At 42.5% G+C, this 19,266-nt stretch overlaps 1 protein-coding gene across 2 annotated transcripts; it reads left to right on the top strand.

Moving 5' to 3' along the window:
* The first annotated feature begins 3,902 nt into the window (after window positions 1–3,902).
* On the top strand, window positions 3,903–19,235 carry LOC308407155 (uncharacterized protein). 2 transcript variants are annotated; one of them, XM_080898653.1, is made up of 5 exons: window positions 3,903–4,093; window positions 9,584–10,268; window positions 11,554–11,715; window positions 13,568–13,772; window positions 14,193–19,235. In XM_080898653.1, exons 2-5 carry the CDS (start codon window positions 10,124–10,126, stop codon window positions 16,243–16,245), a joined length of 2,565 nt encoding a protein of 854 aa, XP_080754779.1. In that variant the 5' UTR covers window positions 3,903–4,093; window positions 9,584–10,123; the 3' UTR covers window positions 16,246–19,235. The 2 variants fall into 2 exon arrangements, with proteins under 2 accessions (XP_080754779.1, XP_080754780.1); XM_080898654.1 differs by lacking the exon at window positions 9,584–10,268.
* The last annotated feature ends 31 nt before the right edge of the window (window positions 19,236–19,266 follow it).

Here is a 19,266-nt window from a genome sequence, read left to right as displayed (position 1 = left end):
TTGATTGATTGATTGATTGATTGATTGATTGATTTGGATGCAGACTTAATTATTTAGAATCGCCACTATCATTTCCTACACGTGAATAATACAAATAAGGAGCAGGATTTTAAAAAAAGTTTTAAAGATCAAACATTTTATTTTAATTTTGACCTTATTTGACCTTGAAGATGAGGTCAGAGATCCAAAGTAACGTGATATTAAAAATCCCCATATATCATTCCCTATATGTCGACATGCTGTCAATACAAACAATAGTTTCAAACAGCCTCATAGTTTATAATAGATTTATAAAGTCCTTGTTCAGTTAAAGAAGAATTGTTAAAGCTCTGAGTTTTCTCAACCCTCTTAATGCATTTCTCACAACTCGGAGTGATTTCTGACACAAAAAACGGTGCGAAGCAGATTTTCAGATGTGTGTCAGAGCACGTGATTCAGCGAAGAAGAAAGTTTAGCAGTAAAAGTTTCAATAAATTCACCACATTTCCTTTTTTACTCTTTTGAGAAAAGTGCGAAACCCTTTGGTGTTTCTTCTTGTTGCTAGGACCGGCAAAATCCCTCAAGGTGTTCTGATTGGCTCCCAGCCCGCCACCTCGAGCCAATCAGATACCAGTGCGTCCGTACTGAGAAACCATGGTCCTCTTTTTTCTTCTATAATAAGATTTATTGTTAGGACCTGTTTATTTCCTGTGAAACCTGAACGTGCCTTTGGTCTGAGGTTTTCTGTACCTGCGCGCGAGGACATGTCGATATAATTGATTATTTCTTGATGAACATACAGACACGTCCTCGTCGGTGAGGTGTGTTTTTTTCTCTCTCCTGGTTTCACCGACACACCGATAGGGATGTGCTGCAGCAGCAGCTGTTGCTGGCTCGTGGCGGTGCAGTCAGAGAAAAGCGCACACGCACAACTTCCGTTTTAGTTTCATGGTTTTTACAAAATAAAACTCGCAATGGGCGACGCTACAAATGTATCGACTTTGCTGCATAAAAAACTGAATAAAGGTGAAACTGTCTTTCGATGATGCCATGTGAAACATTATATTTACTTTAGATATACACTCGTATTTTATATAAAAAACACATGAAACAACATGACTCTACACAGATTTATTCTTTTATATTATACTAATAACTTAAAATATACAAACACTTCTTTAAAACATATTTTATATTTTTAATATTTATATTATATATAGTATATAGTTTCATGGGGTACTTTACTTTAACCGCATATCTGTTAATACTGTATTAATACTGTATTTGCAGTTAATATTGTGCATATCTTTCTAAACATTTTGCTGTTGCTACTCTGCACATTAGTCTCCTCTTGTTCCAGGCTCTTGTTCCAGGCTCTTGTTCCAGGTTCCAGGCCCCAAGCCAACTTCATTTATACAGTTGGCTTGGCAAATGCTGACCAAAATGTTTGGAGTCTACACGATGTAGCCACCATGATTTCACTCACTGGTTTTGAATCTTGAAGCCACAGCTTTTTCACTGCCAGTATGGTGGTTTTAGGCAAGATCTGAATAAAATCCTAGAATTTCATTCACTATTACTAGAGCACAGACATCTTAGATGACCTCTTAGTAGAATTAACTGCACAGCAGCCTTGTTATTTGTCAGATACTTTCATTAAAATGGACTTTCATTAAAATTAAAAGGCATCAACAGCACAAACACAGTTCAGGTGGCGCAGGCTAACTGAAGTCAGCCCGTGCTGCCATCCACTGTCAAAGCACCTGCTTTGGCTCATCATTATCAGTCCATTCAATGGACGTTATGCTCTCCATTTAATTAAATAATTTTACCTGTAAATATTGCCTTATCAACTGGAAGCCAGCAGCAACAGATTATGGAGTCTTCCTATACCTCTGTTAGTGGTCATCTATGTGAATGGATGATTAAAAAAAAAACTTCTAATAAACTAGTAGGTGTCGAAGGCCCCTACTGCCTCCTGTCTATGGGGCTGCGTACCGCCAATAATGTTGATTGAATAAGATCAGAATTAAGTACCACGCCCCCATCATGTACATCATGTACATTTTAAGCCTTAATATAACACAATAGTGCCCTGCACAAAGCTCACAAAGTTCACAAAGCTGAGGGATCTGGGACTTAACAGCCGTCTGTGTGCATGGGTGTTGGACTTCCTCACTGGCAGAACTCAGGTGGTGAGGGTGGGCAGGTGCTTCTCCAACAGCATCACCATCAACACAGGAGCACCTCAGGGATGTGTCCTCTCGCCACTGCTCTACTCCCTCTACACTTCAGACTGTGTGGCCACCCATGGCTCCAACAACATTGTGAAGTTTGCTGACGACACAGTGGTGTTGGGTGCCATCTCCAACAACGATGAGGCGGCCTACATGGATGAAGTGAAGAATCTGGCATCGTGGTGCCAGGACAACCACCTCCAGCTGAACATCGGCAAGACCAAAGAGCTGGTGGTGGACTTCAGAAGGAGTAAGCACAGAGACTACAAGCCCATTATCATCAATGGAGCTCCAGTGGAGAGGGTGCAGTCCTTCAAGTATCTTGGTGTCCACATCTCCTCAGACCTGACATGGGCTGCCCACATTCAGGTCCAGACCAAAAAGGCTAGGCAGCGCCTGTATCACCTACGACAACTGAGGAAGTTCAGGGTCTCTCCAAAGATCCTCAGGATTTTCTATACAAGCGCTGTGGAGAGCATCCTCACACAGAACATGACATCGTGGTTTGGGAACAGCTGTGTGAAGGACCAAAAAGCTCTCCAGAGAGTGATCCGTACAGCAGAACGCTGCTGCAGGATTGCTCTCCCCCCACTTCAGGACACCTACACCAGGAGATGCCGGACTAGAGCAGCGCAGATACTGAAGGACCCGTCCCATCCTGGCAACAAACTGTTCCAACTTCTGCAATCTGGTAGAAGGTTCCGCATCTTCCGGGCAAGGACAGAGAGACTCAAGAGGAGCTTCTATCCCCAAGCCATCCGTGCCCTAAACACACACACCCGCCCTCTCACATCATCTATAATTGACTGAGACAGGACTCTTCCAGACACTAAACCAAGCCACAATGTACATTTCAATTCCTTTAATTTTAAATATGTTTATATTGTCTATCCTGTAAAATAGTCAGATGTCTATTCATATTAATGTACAGAATTCACCTGCTTGCTGCTACTACTGCACATTCACCCAATGTATGTACTATATATATATATATATATATATATATATATATATATATATATATATATATATATATATATATATATATATATATATAATGTTTTTCCTCTACACCCCCCCCCCCCCCCCCCCCCCCAAATTCTTTTTTGCACATGTCGAGGAGCGTGTCAGGCTACATTTCACTGTGTGTTATACTTGTATAACTATGCATGTGACAAATAAAGAACCTTGAACCTTGAACCTTGAATATAATTTGATAAGGTAGTTATTTAAAAAGAATAGAAGGAAAAATAACCCATCGATCACTTGTTGCGAGTTGTTGTCGTTGTTTTTTTTAACAAGAATATAATTTAAACATGAACAAGAAGTATAGGCTCTATATCAGAGCCCTGTGGAACTCCATGGCTTGTACAAATTCACCCCTCATTCCTGTTTTCGTTTTTCCCAATGCTCTCTGTTTAATGGTGCATGCAAGAAAACCCATATTTGAGTGTAAAATCCATCAGGTCAGACTTTCAGAGACTTGTCATAGATGTGTATGTAAAGTGGTAAAAAACAAAGTTTTCGTGATTAGTTGACTGGTTTGCATTTTGTGGCACAGTTATGAAAATACACATTAGTTCTGTTGCACTTTTTAAAAGAGGTATTTACTTTGAAAGGAACAGTGGTGACAGGGCGGCGGTGTGTGGTCTCGCGCTGTGCATGCTTGACGTTCTGCTGGCGCTGATGGCGGCGGGGCTGGCGGAGGGTCGCACTGAGAAGGGAGCGCGAGGAGGCGGGGGACCAGAGAGACTGAGAGAGGAGGCCCCGGCGTACCCAGCACCGACACCGCGGCAGACAAACAGGAATCACACCGACTGCAGAAGCAGCCAGTCCCGCAGACTGACCCAGTGGAGGACGGGCGGACGGACGGAGCGGTAGGGCTGTTTTTGTTTATGAGCTACCGGGGGGTTTTACCGTTAACGGCAGCTGAGGGGGGTCCGTCTACAGACTGCCTGGGTCTGAGTAAAACCTGCGTTCAGTCAGCGGCTCCAGGCTTCTGCGGCCATAAATAACGTGTACGTGTTTACTACTGACGTCTCTCTGTATGGACACATATGGCCTTTATGTGTGCGCGCGTGTTGCCTTCACTGACCATCAGCCATCATGTTTACCAGGCTGCAAAGAATGTGTGAGTGCGTGTGCGCGCGCGTGTTTGTAGTACTGCAGAATGCAGCTAGAACTTGGCCCAGTAAAGAAAGTCCTGTACAGACCACCAGCTTTTCCTGTGAACTCTGCAGCACTGTGTTTGTCCACTTGTCCATCTGTCAGTGTGGGGACCACTGAGTTTTAGGGAGTGAGGACATCTATACGTACTGAGGACATTTTGGTTTTTACCTTTCTACAGGGCTTTTTTGAGGGTTTAAGTTTATTCCACACACAAAAAAAGAATCACTGTTAATGTTTGCATTATGAATTCCTCCTTTGCTTGCTGAAGAAAAACAAGTATGATCGCATTTTAGGAACTCTCAGTCAGATGTCACGTCCTTCTTAAAATAAGAGAAATCAATGAGTTATAGCAATGCAGTTATAAATGGGGAAATTAGATGCATAAACCAATGCAGAGTTGGATGTCTGATTTACTTTTGAATTAAGCAGTTTTCAACACTTCTGTGCTTTGGCTTTGTTTATCTTTTCTGCCATCTTGTTTATAGATGGTAGTCAAGAATGTGGTAATGATATTCGGCTGGTGTATTTGTGTATAATAGAAACATGAAAATTAACTTCATTTTAAAGACATAACTGTTTGATACAGAGTACAATGTGATCAGGCTACAACCAGCTGCTGCTGAATAATCTGTTATTATTGCAGAGTCTTGACCTTATATATAAAGTGCCTTCAGGTGACTGTTGTTGTGATATGGTGATATGTTTGCTCTGTAATATAGTGTTACAATAAAACGCCAAAAACAAAACAAATTTCACAATCAAATCTCTTTTAAAAAGGTTATTTTTTTCAGTTTACTTCTCCACCAGCTGGAGCATTAGACACGACTGAGAACCTGAAACTAAAGATTGTTTTACGTACACAGATTAATTTTCTTCTTATTGATTAATCAATAAACGGGTCTATACTGAAATGAGTTAGAAGCAGCGCAGTGTCTCTCACTCATCGGACGGTACAGAGGGGAATGTGAATCTTGCCAGAAATTTTTAGCTAAACATTTATTTTACATGCAAAAAAGGAAAAGCGTCCTCAAAAACTGAGCCACGAGTAAGAGAGACATCGGGATGTCGCTAATTTCATTTTCCTTAACTACACCAGTGAAAACAGACTTCCTGCAGACGTGAAAAAAATCTCTTTCAGTTTTAAGGATTTACAAGCTCAGATAAACAAACCATGTGATGTGATTGTGCTGTCATTCCTTATTACATTTTATTTAACAAAAATAAAGCTAAAATGAAGACGCAGTGTGTGAGAATCTAAGCCCACCCCATGATTTCATAGTTTGCAGCCAAAGGTGGTTCTGATGTCCTGTATGACTTTATCAGCTCCTCACGTCGCCTCTTCTTGACAGCATTGTTTCAGCACTCTTTAGGACTAATGGCAGCTTTCCACTTTGCTGTCTAGACTTTGACTGGGCCACTGCAGCACACTGGTTATTATGTTTTTCAGTTGTTGTGTTGTAGATTTGCTGGTGTTATTGGGATCGTTGTCCAGTTGCGTGAATTAAGATGGCCTCACATTTGACTCCAGAATACTTTGTTATATAGGTCACTGTTTCCCAACCTTTTGGAGCCACAGCACATATTTCACATCAGAAAAATCACATGGCACACCACCTAAACAAAAATGTCACAAAAACCATATTGATAATTATCCCCGCACACTAGGGCTGCCACAAACAATTATTTTGATAGTCGACTAGTCACCGATTATTTTTGCGATTAGTCGACTAATCAGATCATCATCCATTGGACGTAAAACGTACAGCTTATTGCACCAGCATGCATCTGCTCTTATATAACTATCATTAGCTTACAGCTTTAAGTGTTTAATGTATGTGCTAACTAAAAATAAAGACAAGATGATAGTTTATTAAATTTTAATGAAATTCGCAGATTGTCTCAGTGGAGTTTAATAAACTCAGCCGTCTGCTTCTCGCTCGCTAAAATATAACAGGACATCGGAGTATATTCTCGACCATCTCACACTTCTGTTTAATCAGATTTCTGTTTGACGTTTATTCTATAACTTTAATCTCAGCCAAACCGATTTACTCAGGAACAAGTAAAACACTGAAAAAATCCAAATAATAACATTTTTAAGTTACCTAAGTGACTTATATATCATGTTTAACTTGAGTAGTGAAAGACGGCGGTGGTTTTAAAAACGATTTGCCGGGAGTCCGGTGTTCTCACGGGCTCTAGTGAGCCTTGAACCCCGGCTCGCTATCGAGCTGGTGGGTAACAGACGTTTCCGAAAACGTCGGAGCGCTTTTGAAAATATGTGGTGTCTTGATAAACTGAGCAGATATTTGAGGTTTACACAGCTACATTCTCGCCTGAAAATATGCTAAACGTTTATTTTGTGACCCAGAAAGAATAATAAGAGTAATATTAAAACTAACTAGCTGCCGCCATTGTTGTAAACTGAGCTGGGCCGTGCTATGAATTCTGGGATAGGTTGGGCCACAAAGAATACACCCAACCCATCCTTCAAATCTGGGGAAATGAAGGGCGCATTTGTCGGCTGCATTTGTCGAAGTCTTCGAATTTGGACAGTCTTCGTCGTGTCGCTGTAACGTAATAGGCCTACAAATGCGGCTACAGGAGGATGTGGTTCCTGAATTTGGACACAGCTACGATACCAGACACTGCTTCTTCTTCTTCAGGGTTTAACGGCAGCTGGCATCCTTGTACATGCAGTGCTGCCATCTTCTGTTTCAGTCCGTTATTACACGCTTAAATCCTACTACTTATTTCTGCGTCTTTTGGGATCTTACAAAGCTTCAAATGACGCGTCGACTATTAAATTAGTCGTCGACCGTGACTAGTCGACTAATTGGGCAGCCCTACGGCACACCAGGTATAGCTGAGTTGGCTCGGCTTGTCCCCAGTATACATTTTTTGCTTTTTTTTCTGACCAGTACTCATGCTAGGGCCTTCATCTGGGTCAGAATTTTCTCCAGGACCCAGGTCAGATTGACTACTTTTTCTTTTCAAATACTTATCTATTGCTATTACGAGCTGCATCATCTCACTTGCAGCATGACTATTATGTCATTCCTTCTTCATCTTCTTCTGTTTTACTGGCAGATGGCAACTTGTTTAATTAGAGCAGGTAGTTGCACTGCCCTCTAGTGGAAGAGAATGCAATTGTTCTGCCTGTTACTCATGCCGATCACTAAGGCTACGTTCACACTGCAGGTGAAAGTGCATCAAATCCGACTTTTTTGACACTATGCGACCCATATCCGATCATGGTATGACAGTGTGAACAGCACAAATCAGATTTTTTCAAATCCGATCTGGGTCACTTTCGTATGTGGTACTGAATCTGATACATGTCTGATGTTTTACAAAGCGACTGCTGTTTGAATGGTCATGTCGCATTAAATCCATCTTTTACGTCACTGACACAAGACAGACGCCAATTATCAGCGCCAAAGAAGACAAACCTCTGCACGGAAGTAGCAGCCACTGCATCAAACAAGGCCATTGTTAAAGCACGGGCTCTCTTTTTTCTCAGTGTCTTTCTTTCTCTAATTAATTTGTCAAAATTCTGTCGGTTACGACTGCTCACAAATTGATAGACTGCTACAACAACACCTACTAGCTCTGTAGCCGCCATATTTACTTCTGTAAACAGAGCGTGTTGTGTGTGACGTCTTCTTTTGTGCATGCGGGCCGCTTTGAGGGTTCACACTAGAGGGCGTTTGTTGTCACATTTTATTTGTAGTGTGAACAACCAGACCAAAAAAATCGGATCGAAAAATCGGAATTGAGCATTAAGACCTGCAGTGTGAACGTAGCCTTAGAGTACCAATCAGGTGAAACCGGATAATCTTCCACGGCACACCTATATGCCATGGTACAGTGGTTGGAAAACACTGACATAGAAGAGTTCATGGTTTGCTCAATGACTGCACCGTGCCCAGGTCCTGGGCTGCAAAACAAGCCCTAATCATCACCTATCCTCCACTATGCTGACAGTTGGTATGAAGCAGTATTCGTGCTGATGTGCTGTGTTTGGTTTTCTACGTTATGGCCAAACGTCTCTGCTTTGGTCTGATCTGTCCAAAGGACTTTGTTCTAGAAGTCTTGAAAAATAGATTTTTTCAGAAGCAAACCTAAGCCGTGCTGTTGTGTGCTTTTTAGAGAGAGTAGGCTTTTTCCTGGCACACCTGTTCAGTCTTTTTCTGATTGTGCTGTCATGAACTTTAATGTTTAACATGCTAACTGAGGCCTGACGAGTCTGAGATGTTGCTCTGATTTTGTGGTGAATTAGCTGTGATGTCCACTCATGGAAAGATTGTCAGCTGCCTTCAGTGTTTTCCATTTCAGAAAATGATGTGGAATGATGGACTTCAGATTGTTTGGAAATATCCTCATAACCCTTCCCATTTGATATCAACAGTTGCTGCTCTAAGATTGTTGCTGATATCTTTACTCCTCGACATTGTGTTAACACACATCTGAATGCTGCAGACCAGCAAACCACCAGAACGCCTGCTTTCAGAGAGGTGCTCACGCTTCCTGATGATGACTTTAATCAAGTGCATTTGATTATCAGCAGCTGGCTGCTGCTTAGCCTCTGAATTCCTGTAAGGGTGTACTTTTTTCATGCACTGCTTCTGCATTACTGCTAGAGTTACGTTAAACAAACAATGAAACCGTGTAATAAGCTGTGAGCCATTGTTCATCTTAGGATGTATTTAAATAGTTTTAAGACCTAAGAACTGGAAGATTTTTATATGCTCAGATTCATAAAAAATTAGAATAAGAATGAAGATGTACTTTCTTTTTACCATGACTGCAAACATCAGCAGTTTATTTTAATTGCTACTCATTAACGTTACTCTCATGTCTCAGTGCCACTTTTACTTTCTCACCTGAAGTTTTTTTAAATGTTGATCCTCTGTCCCTGTGTGTGAGCCCGTCCATCAGAGTTGGGTGGGACTCTGGCGGTGAATTATGCCAGCAATGGTTCTCACAAGGACACAAGTGCAAACACGGGTGTGTGTGTGTGTGTGACATGGACAGAGTGGCAGCTTTGTGTCACTTGTGCTTTGACTCGCTGCGGCAATGAATATCAAACAGGCCTGTAGTAGTGTGTGTGTGTGTGTGTGAGAGAGAGAGACACCCTGTCTTGTTTCTTATCAATTAACTATTGTTTTCTTCTTGTTTTTTTCCTCTCTCTCCAGTTCAGAGCCTCCTACTGGCTGTCATCCTGTCTCCTCCCCAGCGCTCTCTTGCAGCTGCAGTACTAACAGGATTTAGTAGCTGTCACATGAGGGTGGTGTAGGTGCTGCTGTTCTGTAGCCTTTAAATCGTGCATGAGTGGTGCTAACGGATGAGGAAGCCCCTCTCTGCCCCGTCGGTCTCTCTTTGGATGCAGAAGTTCCCGCCTGGTTTCTGGTCCTTCTTGGTGATAAGCTCAGTAATTTGCTATCACAGAGGCGTCGCTGAAACTGCCTGAATCTATCATTTTAGGTGTTTCACCTGCGCTGAAAATGTAGATTAGCTTAATTTTGAAGCTATTTGGATTTACTGACTGACCAGAATTTAAGAATAACAGGCTATCTGCTCCTGAAGTAAAGTTTGGCTACAAAACAGATTACATGAAAAAATGTAGCTGGATTTGCAACCGGGATCACACGTTTTAGCAGCTAACGCCTAGTTAGCGGCTTGCGGCGAGCAGGCAGCGGTGGCTCGGGGCTAAGTGTGCATGAAGCAGGGGTGCTATGGAGTACCACTCCGGTGGCAGCCAGCCCCTGCTGGGCAGACCGCGGTACTGCCCGGGTGCCAGCGTTAACGGAGGATACCTGTGTGAGACAGGACACTGCTGCGGAGAGACCGGCTGCTGCACCTACTACTACGAACTCTGGTGTAAGTTCATTTATTAAGGCTCAGTGTAATGTAGCGGTGACTTAAGGTGCTGTCTCAGCATCATTTTGCACTCCTAATTGGGTCTGTCACTCTTATACATGCATGTATGCAGCTGTAGGAGTGCTTGTACTGAATAATAATAAAGGAAGCCTGCTTTACTTGCTGCTGCTTTACAGTTAGCTGATTTTTATTTATTTATTTAACAGAAAAAGAATATCAAACCACTAACAACCGCTTAATGGGCTGACTTGAATTTTTTATAGAAAAGTATGAGTGAATTATCTCTTTCAAAACAAGGCTGTTATAATATTAGCATTTAGGAAAACAAGTTAATTATGTTTTTGTTCATTTTTTTTATCATAACTTCATTCTTCTGGATGCAAACTAGATAGCTTTTGTGTGATTTCCAACCTTTGATAACATTTTTCTGCTGCTCGTCCAGGTAACAGGACCTGACCAAATCCCCCAGCTCTTGTCCCAGTTGGACATAACCAACATAGCCGAACTCACCAATGAGGCATCACATGATCAGATGCCTGAACTTCTCATGGCTCCTTTAAATGTAAAGAAGTAGAAACCCCTAGTCCCTCCCAGATGGCTGATTTCCTAAAGCTTCAATTTTGCTTCCTGTCCTCGACTCAGTTTATGTACATGCGAATCTGAGTGATGTGAATTTAATCACTAGATGGCGAGAGTGAGGGTCAACTTTTTTTTTTGTGACCACACAGACGCGTCTGCATGCGCTCCAGCACGTCAGCACCTACTCCTCAACTTAGATGTGCCACTTCCCATTAAAGCCATGTTACACTCCAGAGCAAACCGCCCCACAGTTTACTGGAGGTCAACGCATGATAAACCCAGCACAGCAGCAGAGAGGTCCTCCACATCTCTGCTGTTGGCTGCGCCTAAAAAAACCAGAAGATTTGGTGACAAATGGCGCCCTTGATGGTGTTCAACACCCACCAATAATGAGACTTATGTGACAGGGTGGTGGTCCGAGCTCTCACTGTACAAGAACCCACAAAACAGTTTCCTCATGTTTCACTTTTCCCAGAATATTTGAATCTCTCTGCCAAGCTCCTGTAGACTCTGAGCATTTACTGCACTTTGTAAATTACTCTCATACATTTTCAGATGAACAACAATGCTTTGCATCACGTCATGTCATCGTTGGTTTATTTGGTTCTGTATATAAGGACTTATTCTTGTATGTGACTAAACATTTAAAGTCAATGAAGATTTTCATATGATCACAATGAAATCTGTGTGTGTGTGATGTGTTCAGGGTTCTGGCTGCTGTGGACCGTCCTCATCCTGTTCAGCTGCTGCTGTGCGTACCGACACCGTCGAGCCAAACTCAGAGTCCAGCAGCAGCAGAGACAGAGAGAGATCAGCCTGCTGGCCTACCATGGAGCCAACTCCTACCCCTCCTCTATGCTGGACCTCAGTAAGAAACCTGAATCTGTGTTTTCTGGATGCTTTCAGTGGCTATTTGAAAAATGAGGTGTTTAGATTAGGCTTGTTTTTTTTCTATCCGTACCTCATCACAGCAGGGCTAAAGCGAGAACCAGCCACAACAAGACTCGTCAAAACTGGACAGAAGGTTAAAGATAAGATGCTCCAAACTTCATCTTTTTCTGGCTGATTGGAGAAAAAAAAGGCTTCGTTCTGAAGCTCCGAGCACTGTTACAAAACAACAGAGGCTGGAAAACCATAGGTTTCTGGTTTTCTAGGACCTTTGGGATCTCTGTCTGTATGAGAGCTGCCTCTAAACTCCACTCACAGCATCAAGACAATGAAGCCTGTTCTTGTTTGTGACTGATGCTCGGCTGTCAAGTCAAGTGACGTGCCGCTTTTGTAATCTGTGGCTGTGACGACTCAGTGGAAATTTACAGTGTGGAGGCCTTAAAGAATGATTCCTGTGAAGACGTTTACCCTCTTTTCTTCTTTTTCTTCTCTTTTCTTTTAAACGTTGGAATAATTTTTTGCATGACTTAAAAATATTCACTGGGCGCTACATATCAGCTCATTTTAATGCATATTAGGCTTCAGCTGTGTACAGTCTATGTACTTTTGCTTCTTTATATGTTTAAAAAGGTTTTCAGCACATTTCTTCAAGTGTTGCAGAGAAAAATTAAAGTTGCAGTAGATCTTCATGTGATGCATCACTTCCACACATCCCATTCTTGGTCTGTGTCTGCAAAATAGCACAAATGAATGGTTAATTTACTGAAGTCTTATTATGCAGTCAGTCATTTTCCAATATGCTGAAGTAGAAGCAGGGGTCACTCAAGCTAGGAGATGTTGGATCATGCTAACGCTGTGCTAATCGAGTTAAAGTGGCATCACAATTGAACCACTTCTTGTTTGTTTGATTTTTATGAATTTGCCTTATGCAGTTGCACCCTTTTGCGGTTCGTCACAGCAGATCATCTTCCTCCATTTCATCCTGTCCCCTAGCATCCTCCTCTGCTACACCCACCCCATGCAGTGGGTTTGCATGATCAAAGAATTCTAAGTGTCTTGCTACTTCCAGATAAATCACACTGTCTTCATCACTTGTTCTGTCTACAGCTGGCAGAAAAAGCTCCATTAGCATATATCTTGCCTGCATAATGAGTTACATAGACCAAAGGTTTTCAGAAACTTTGTGCTAAAATGCACTCCAAAGAGAAGTGCATCTGTAAATGCATCAGGTTTTGTTTGTAGAGCCTCGGCATCAAGCTGCCCACTTGTCATTATTGTAATTCAGATCAAGGCTACGTCATATAAATCACAGATGCTTGCTGGACCACAACACCTCGATCGTCTTTTAAACTCGGGTATGGACTTTTTTGGGGTAGATCACCCAGGCGTAATTTATAATTACCCATGAGGGGATAAAAGCCGCTTTGGGAGTCCAGCGTAAAAAATCTAATTCGTGGAGCTACTCGCTGTAGCGCCCCCCTTGGCAGGGGGGTATTGTTTATTTATTTGGAAAACCATGATATCTTGCATGTCTAGGAATACAAATGAATTCACATTCTATAGAAAAAATATTGCTAAATAGGACAAGATTTTCGAATCTTGGTTTCCACCTTTTGACATGGCTGCAGGAGAGAGCACTTTTGTTGAGTTGGGCTTTTATTAAGTTCAGTTTAACAAAGTTACCACTATCAACCTGCTGAGGGACTGCTTAAAAAAAGCAATCCCACTGCCCTCTAGGTGCATTACATCAAAACAAATGTAGAAAAAAACAAAAGAAAAGGGCCACTGACCAGTGTCTTTGTGCTAACCTTCCTTCCCTCTTCTGCTTGTAGGTTTCTTGGCATCCCTGAAGTTGCCTTCCTATGAGGAGGTGGCAGCTCAGCCCTCGACTCCTCCTCCTCCTTACAGCTCCGTCTTCACCACCCCTCGATACCCTCAACCTCCACGCACCGCCGACCCCCATCTGCTCACACAACATGGTCCCTTGCTGCACCGGCCGCACAGCGATGGGCCGTCCTCCCTCAGCTCAGACAACAGGTAAGAGTTTTTCTAATGGTACAGGAAGTACAAGTGGTGATACTACTATAACTACTACCGCAACAGCAAAAGTAGCAGTAATTACTGATTTGGAACCAGGCGCTTTTCCTACCTCAGCTCAAGTGTAACGTCAAGTGTCACTGGTATTAGTGGTACTATCACAAATAATAGCTACTCCCAGTATTTTTGCTACCGCTATTATTTAAACTACTGATAATACCGTCTTGATGCACGTTCAATCCAGGTAAGAAAATCCCAGAAGGTTCATTTTGTTCATCAACGTAGCATTTTCAGTACTGATAATACCATTCAAACAATTTTTCTGTCACTGATTACTGTGTTTACCTTATGAGTTGGATTTTTGCAGCTTTAGTATATAATATTCAGGTGTTATTCAATATCTGTAAATCTTTCCTGTAGCTCCAGCTGTTCCTGTGATTCCTGCTGCCCCTCCTCTCCGTGTAGCTCCTCCCTGTCGGCACCCATTACATATGAGACTGACACTAGCCATGCCTCCACACCCAGCGAAGCCACGCCTCTCACCCTTGATGTCACCATGGAGACCATCTCTGCAGCTGCAACCTACTTGAATTCAAACGAGACGCAGGTTGCTTCTGAGAGGATGGTCCTTGACGTTGCTGACGTAAGCGGTGCTGGAGCTCATACAGCAGTTGCCACAAACTCATCGGTTTCCAACCAGACTGTTACTGTGGCGGTTGTTACCAGGGCAGCCTCCCCTCAGCCTCCACCCTCACCTGGTTTTCAGCTCACCCTCCCAGTCGGGACTACATCTCCCATAAAGCAGCAGCTTGACATAGCACCATGTACCCCAATAGTCAGCACCTGTAGCTCAAGTATACTCCCTAGTCCAAATGTTGTTGACACAGCACTCCCCTCCATCCAAATAATACAAAGCCCAGCAATGGACACCAATACTGTCCAAAACGATACCCCAAAGATTCCCTTAATGTCAAGGCTTCCTACCCCAACTGCTTCTGACTCTTCTATAACCATAAAATCACTGGAAACACTAAATTTAACAAGGACTTTTGATACAGTCAGTTCTCCTAATAGCCCAGCCTCAGTTCCATCACCAGATGCTGGAAGAACTTTGTCTCCAATAGCAAGCTCTGTTTCTGGTTGCCTAACTCCTGACCCAACTCTTGTACCAATTCCATCACCTACAAAGCTTACCCAGTCTCCAGTCCAAGAACCTACAAAGCTTACCCAGTCTCCAGTCCAAGAACATACAAAGTTTACACAAGGTCAGGAACCACAATCACTATTTCTAAAGCTTACACAACCTCCAGATTTGGTAACTTCAGATCATATCCTGCTTCCAAATCCACAGCCTAAAGCTGGGGTAGTTGCAGATTCACCAGTTAATAGCCTTCTGTCTCCAAGGCATGCAAATCTTGCCCTAGTCACAGATGCAGCACCAACTTTACCCATCCTAACTCAGTGCCAGAACCTAGAACTATCACCTGGATCAGGTTTAGTCGAGGGTCATCCAAGCCCTGGGTCACACTTATCCCAGCATTTAGGGTCTATTGCTGTTTCAACATCTTGCCTGGATTCAACTGCAGAAACAGATCATTCAGGTCATTCTCTGGTCCCGCCTCGATTGTCTGAGTTTGACCATATTCCTCCATTGCCTTCAAATGCCCAGGCGTGTTTTAGTTCTGGTTCTTGTTCTGGATTTGAATTGCGCCCTGGGGCTGGTTCTGAGTCTGAGCCTCTGTCCACCCCTACACCACTTCTCACTTTCTCAGAACAAGTGTCCACTGCTTCCCCCTGCCCAGCTATAACCATAGAGTCTGAATCTTCTTATGCTACTTGTCAGTCACCCCTTGCGACTCTCTCCCCATCCTCACCCCCATCCCTTTCTACTTCTCCTCCTCCTCCCCTAACTCTTCAAGCCCTTTCTTCCACCTCCCTTCCTGCTCCAGCCTTACTTCTGGACCCCCTTACTGCTTTCCACCAGTCTGACAAAGGTGGATCTTCCTCTGGCCACGCATCCTCCCTCTCACCATCACCTCGTGCTACTCAGTCTCCACCAAAACAGACTCTGTTTTCCCCCTGCGTGGATGTCTTTGAGCCAGGACCACCCAGTTGGGAGAATGAGGACGAGGACCAGGAGGAGAAGGACAATGACGAAGACGACGATGAGGACATGGGAGCTGATGAGAGCCAGTATAGACACCGGCGACTCACAGGTGACTCTGGGATCGAGGTGTGCAGGTGTCGAGTAGAGGAGGAGGATGAAGAGGAGGAGGAGGAAGGTGGCAGGAGAGGAAATGGAGGGGAGAGAGATAAAAGAAATAGTGACTCTGATCTCCATGACAGTGTGGACTGCCCTGCAAGGGGTCAGGTGACCACAGAGGAAGGACTTACACTGTGTACTCCGACCGCCACCACAACACCAACATCTGAGGACAGCGGCGAAGTCGTCATTGTCATGGAGACAGTGTGACTGACATAAGTAGGGTCATTTGCCATCCAGACAGGGGTTCCAGACAACAAGAACTGATCGATAGTGTTTACCCTTAAATCTTTCTGTAACTGGAAAGGCTTTAGTTAAATGTGATTTTGACTGAGGATAAAATAGGTCCCGTTAATAGGCATGCACAATTTTTAGATGGCTGACTTGAGAGTTTCTTAAAATGAGTTGGAATCATAAAGAGTCCTTGTGCCAACTTTTGACATATCCAGGTACAAGAGCGGTTTTCACTCAAATACCATGCAATGTTGGAGAAGTTTTAGGACTACCACACTGCAGAGCTGTTGTCAGCTAGGTGGGCCCCATCTCCCTAATTTTATCTCATTTAGATGGTGCTGCAAAAGCGGCCTCTAAAATTTCTACCCATCCATTATTACTTCATTTTGGACAGTTGCCTATTTATGAAGAAAATCTATATCTCTAACAAAGATTATGGAGCATTATCTGAAGCACCCAATCGTAAAGGATCTGCACATCCATTAAGTGGCGTTCACAGTTACAGGAAAGTCTTTGTAAAGTGGGAACTAAACCCTAAAATCTAATCTGTGGTATTGAACAATAGGTTTTTTTAGCTTTTGAAAGTTGTTCTCCTGAGCTTTGGCATCCAGGGCAAAAGAAAAACTGACACAAAACTTGAAACTAGCAAAAATATAGTTTTCTTTATTCAAAACATTAGGGTTACAGTTAGAGTTAACCTTAACTCTGATTGTAGGATCGTCTTGAGGTTGACGTTTTCAGTTCCAACGTGATTTTAACTCATGTACATTGGAGGCTTTCACAACAGATGGAGTAATTTGTTAGCCAGCAACAAAAATTGTAAACACAAAGTAATTGATGACATTATTAGTTTCCATTAAACAAATAACCATCTCAGTCATGGTTTGGTTGTGACAGCAGATGGACATGCCATTAAATATCTACAAAACATATGCTGCATGCAGTCATCAAACACTTGATGATAATTGCTAATAATTTTGGTTTCTACTTCAAGTTCATTTTTCTAACCATGTTTGCACAGCAAGTTGCATGAAGGCAAACAGTCAGGGATTGGATTTGTGTAATTTTACTTGCAAAACCACAAAATCATTAGCTTTTAGGCTTTTGCTAGCCTAAGTTTTGGTGCATTTGTAGACCAATGACTCATGGGCAGAAGTAGTCTTGATACAGACTTTTGTTGGCTACACCAGAAACCTTAAAAAGTGGTTGTTTCCCCCAAATTCAGCAGACTAGCAGATTAATGCTGTTTTAGTGATGCAGAGGATTTAAATGCTCAGAGAGAAACTCAGCCGATCCGATGACTGTCACAATTCGTCATTAATACTGAATTAAGACTGCACAGATTGTCGCTGTAGATTGCATCACACCCCTCACAGAAATTATGTTGTCCACGGTTAATAAAAAAAAATAAGGAACTTTAAATAGTTGGACATGTAGCCAGAGATGCCTCGCTCGTCTTGGGGGATGACGTAGGTTTGGCAATGTGCTGGGGACAAATTGGCTGGTTTGGAATTGAAGAGAGGCTGATGTAGGCGGATGATTCACGCTGACTGACAGCAGGAAAGCTGATTCATTCATTAAGGGGACGTTTTTGATGAAAAAGTCTGTCAGAAGGGTAGAATTAGGTGGGTCGCTTTTTTTATTTTTCATTTACTTTTTTCTGTTGATGTTTTTTTTTTCCTGCGATCCTGATTGTGTGTAGAAGATTTTCGGGGTGGACAGGATCGGCAGGCTTCCTGTGCGTCAGCCATTCAACAGAGAAAAGCTCTTACATAAATAAACGCAAACAATGGGTACGTTTAGAGAGAAACAAAGCGCCAAACACAGCAGAGACGAAACACGTCATGGTTCCCGTCTTGCCTTCTTTGCCTCTTTCACTGAGTTTGAGGTCAGATGATACAATACATCTAAACAGTAGCATCTTGCTTTACGCTTCATGCACCTCTTATTCATAGACAACTCTCCTTTGTCCTGGTAAAATGGGATCAAGTAAATGTATTCCAATCAACGTTTTGCCAGTAAGTCAAGATATTTTAAGGCCTTAGAAATGATGCCCCACAATCTGGCTAGAACTGTGATTTATTTTTTTGGCAGCGGTTGGTACCAATTAATGTTTCGTACACTCTTCACATAATAAACATGTCAATATTGATATTTTGTGACAAAAAGACTTGAAGGTAGAGTATATTTTGTCAGTGACACAGAATAATGTTTGTATAGTAATGGCTAATGTGTTTAAAGTCACCTTAGAGTGTGAAATTAGTGAAAAGCAATATTTTTCAGCAAGAGTCTGTGTGTAAATAGCCAGAGAGAGAGCTGCAGAATAACCACCTCTGAAAGGCTTCATAGTAAGAATGCATCATCATTGATTGTAAAATCTGTAAGGTTTGGATTTCTACTGTGGTTCAAGCAAATTCTGCCTACCTTTGTCTCTGTTTTCTTTTCTTTTTCACCTGACAGCAGTAGAATAATTGTGCAGTTTTAAGGACACAAGTAATTTCCAACGCGCTTGATGGAAGTGCGCCATCACACATTTGTGAGACTCTGTGTGTCGGTGTATAACATCAAGTCGAATGCATACAATTCAAAAATGTATACTGTCACTTTGTTATCTTGTGTTGTAGCATTGTAGCGCATGGATTCTTAAAACTGAACTGGTTGGAGCACAAAGGGTGAGATGCCTTCATATCTGCTCCCACAAAGTGCACTTGTTTTTGCAGCCTGTTAATGTTAGCTGCGTTTGAAAGTTTTCACAGACGTGTGTTAAATTTGCAGTGTGTTGGAAAGTGTGTTGACTCCAATAAGAGAAATAGTGCACAGTGGTGTTATTGGATCGTACTGGCAGGTGAATGCTTAAACCAGAACTCTTAAAGGTTGGAATGTTTAACTGTTGCCTAAAAAAAGCAAAGACATGAGAATGGTCAGGTCCCCATGGTGCAGGGTTCACCTGGTGATATCCTTAAATCCTGTGTCCATGCTGCATTACAACATGTATTT

The sequence above is a fragment of the Rhamphochromis sp. 'chilingali' genome, assembly GCF_963969265.1.
Source record: "Rhamphochromis sp. 'chilingali' genome assembly, chromosome: 1".
NCBI lineage: Eukaryota > Metazoa > Chordata > Actinopteri > Cichliformes > Cichlidae > Rhamphochromis > Rhamphochromis sp. 'chilingali'.
Note: the sequence above shows the minus strand (reverse complement) of the source record. Positions and strands in the feature narration are given on the sequence as shown.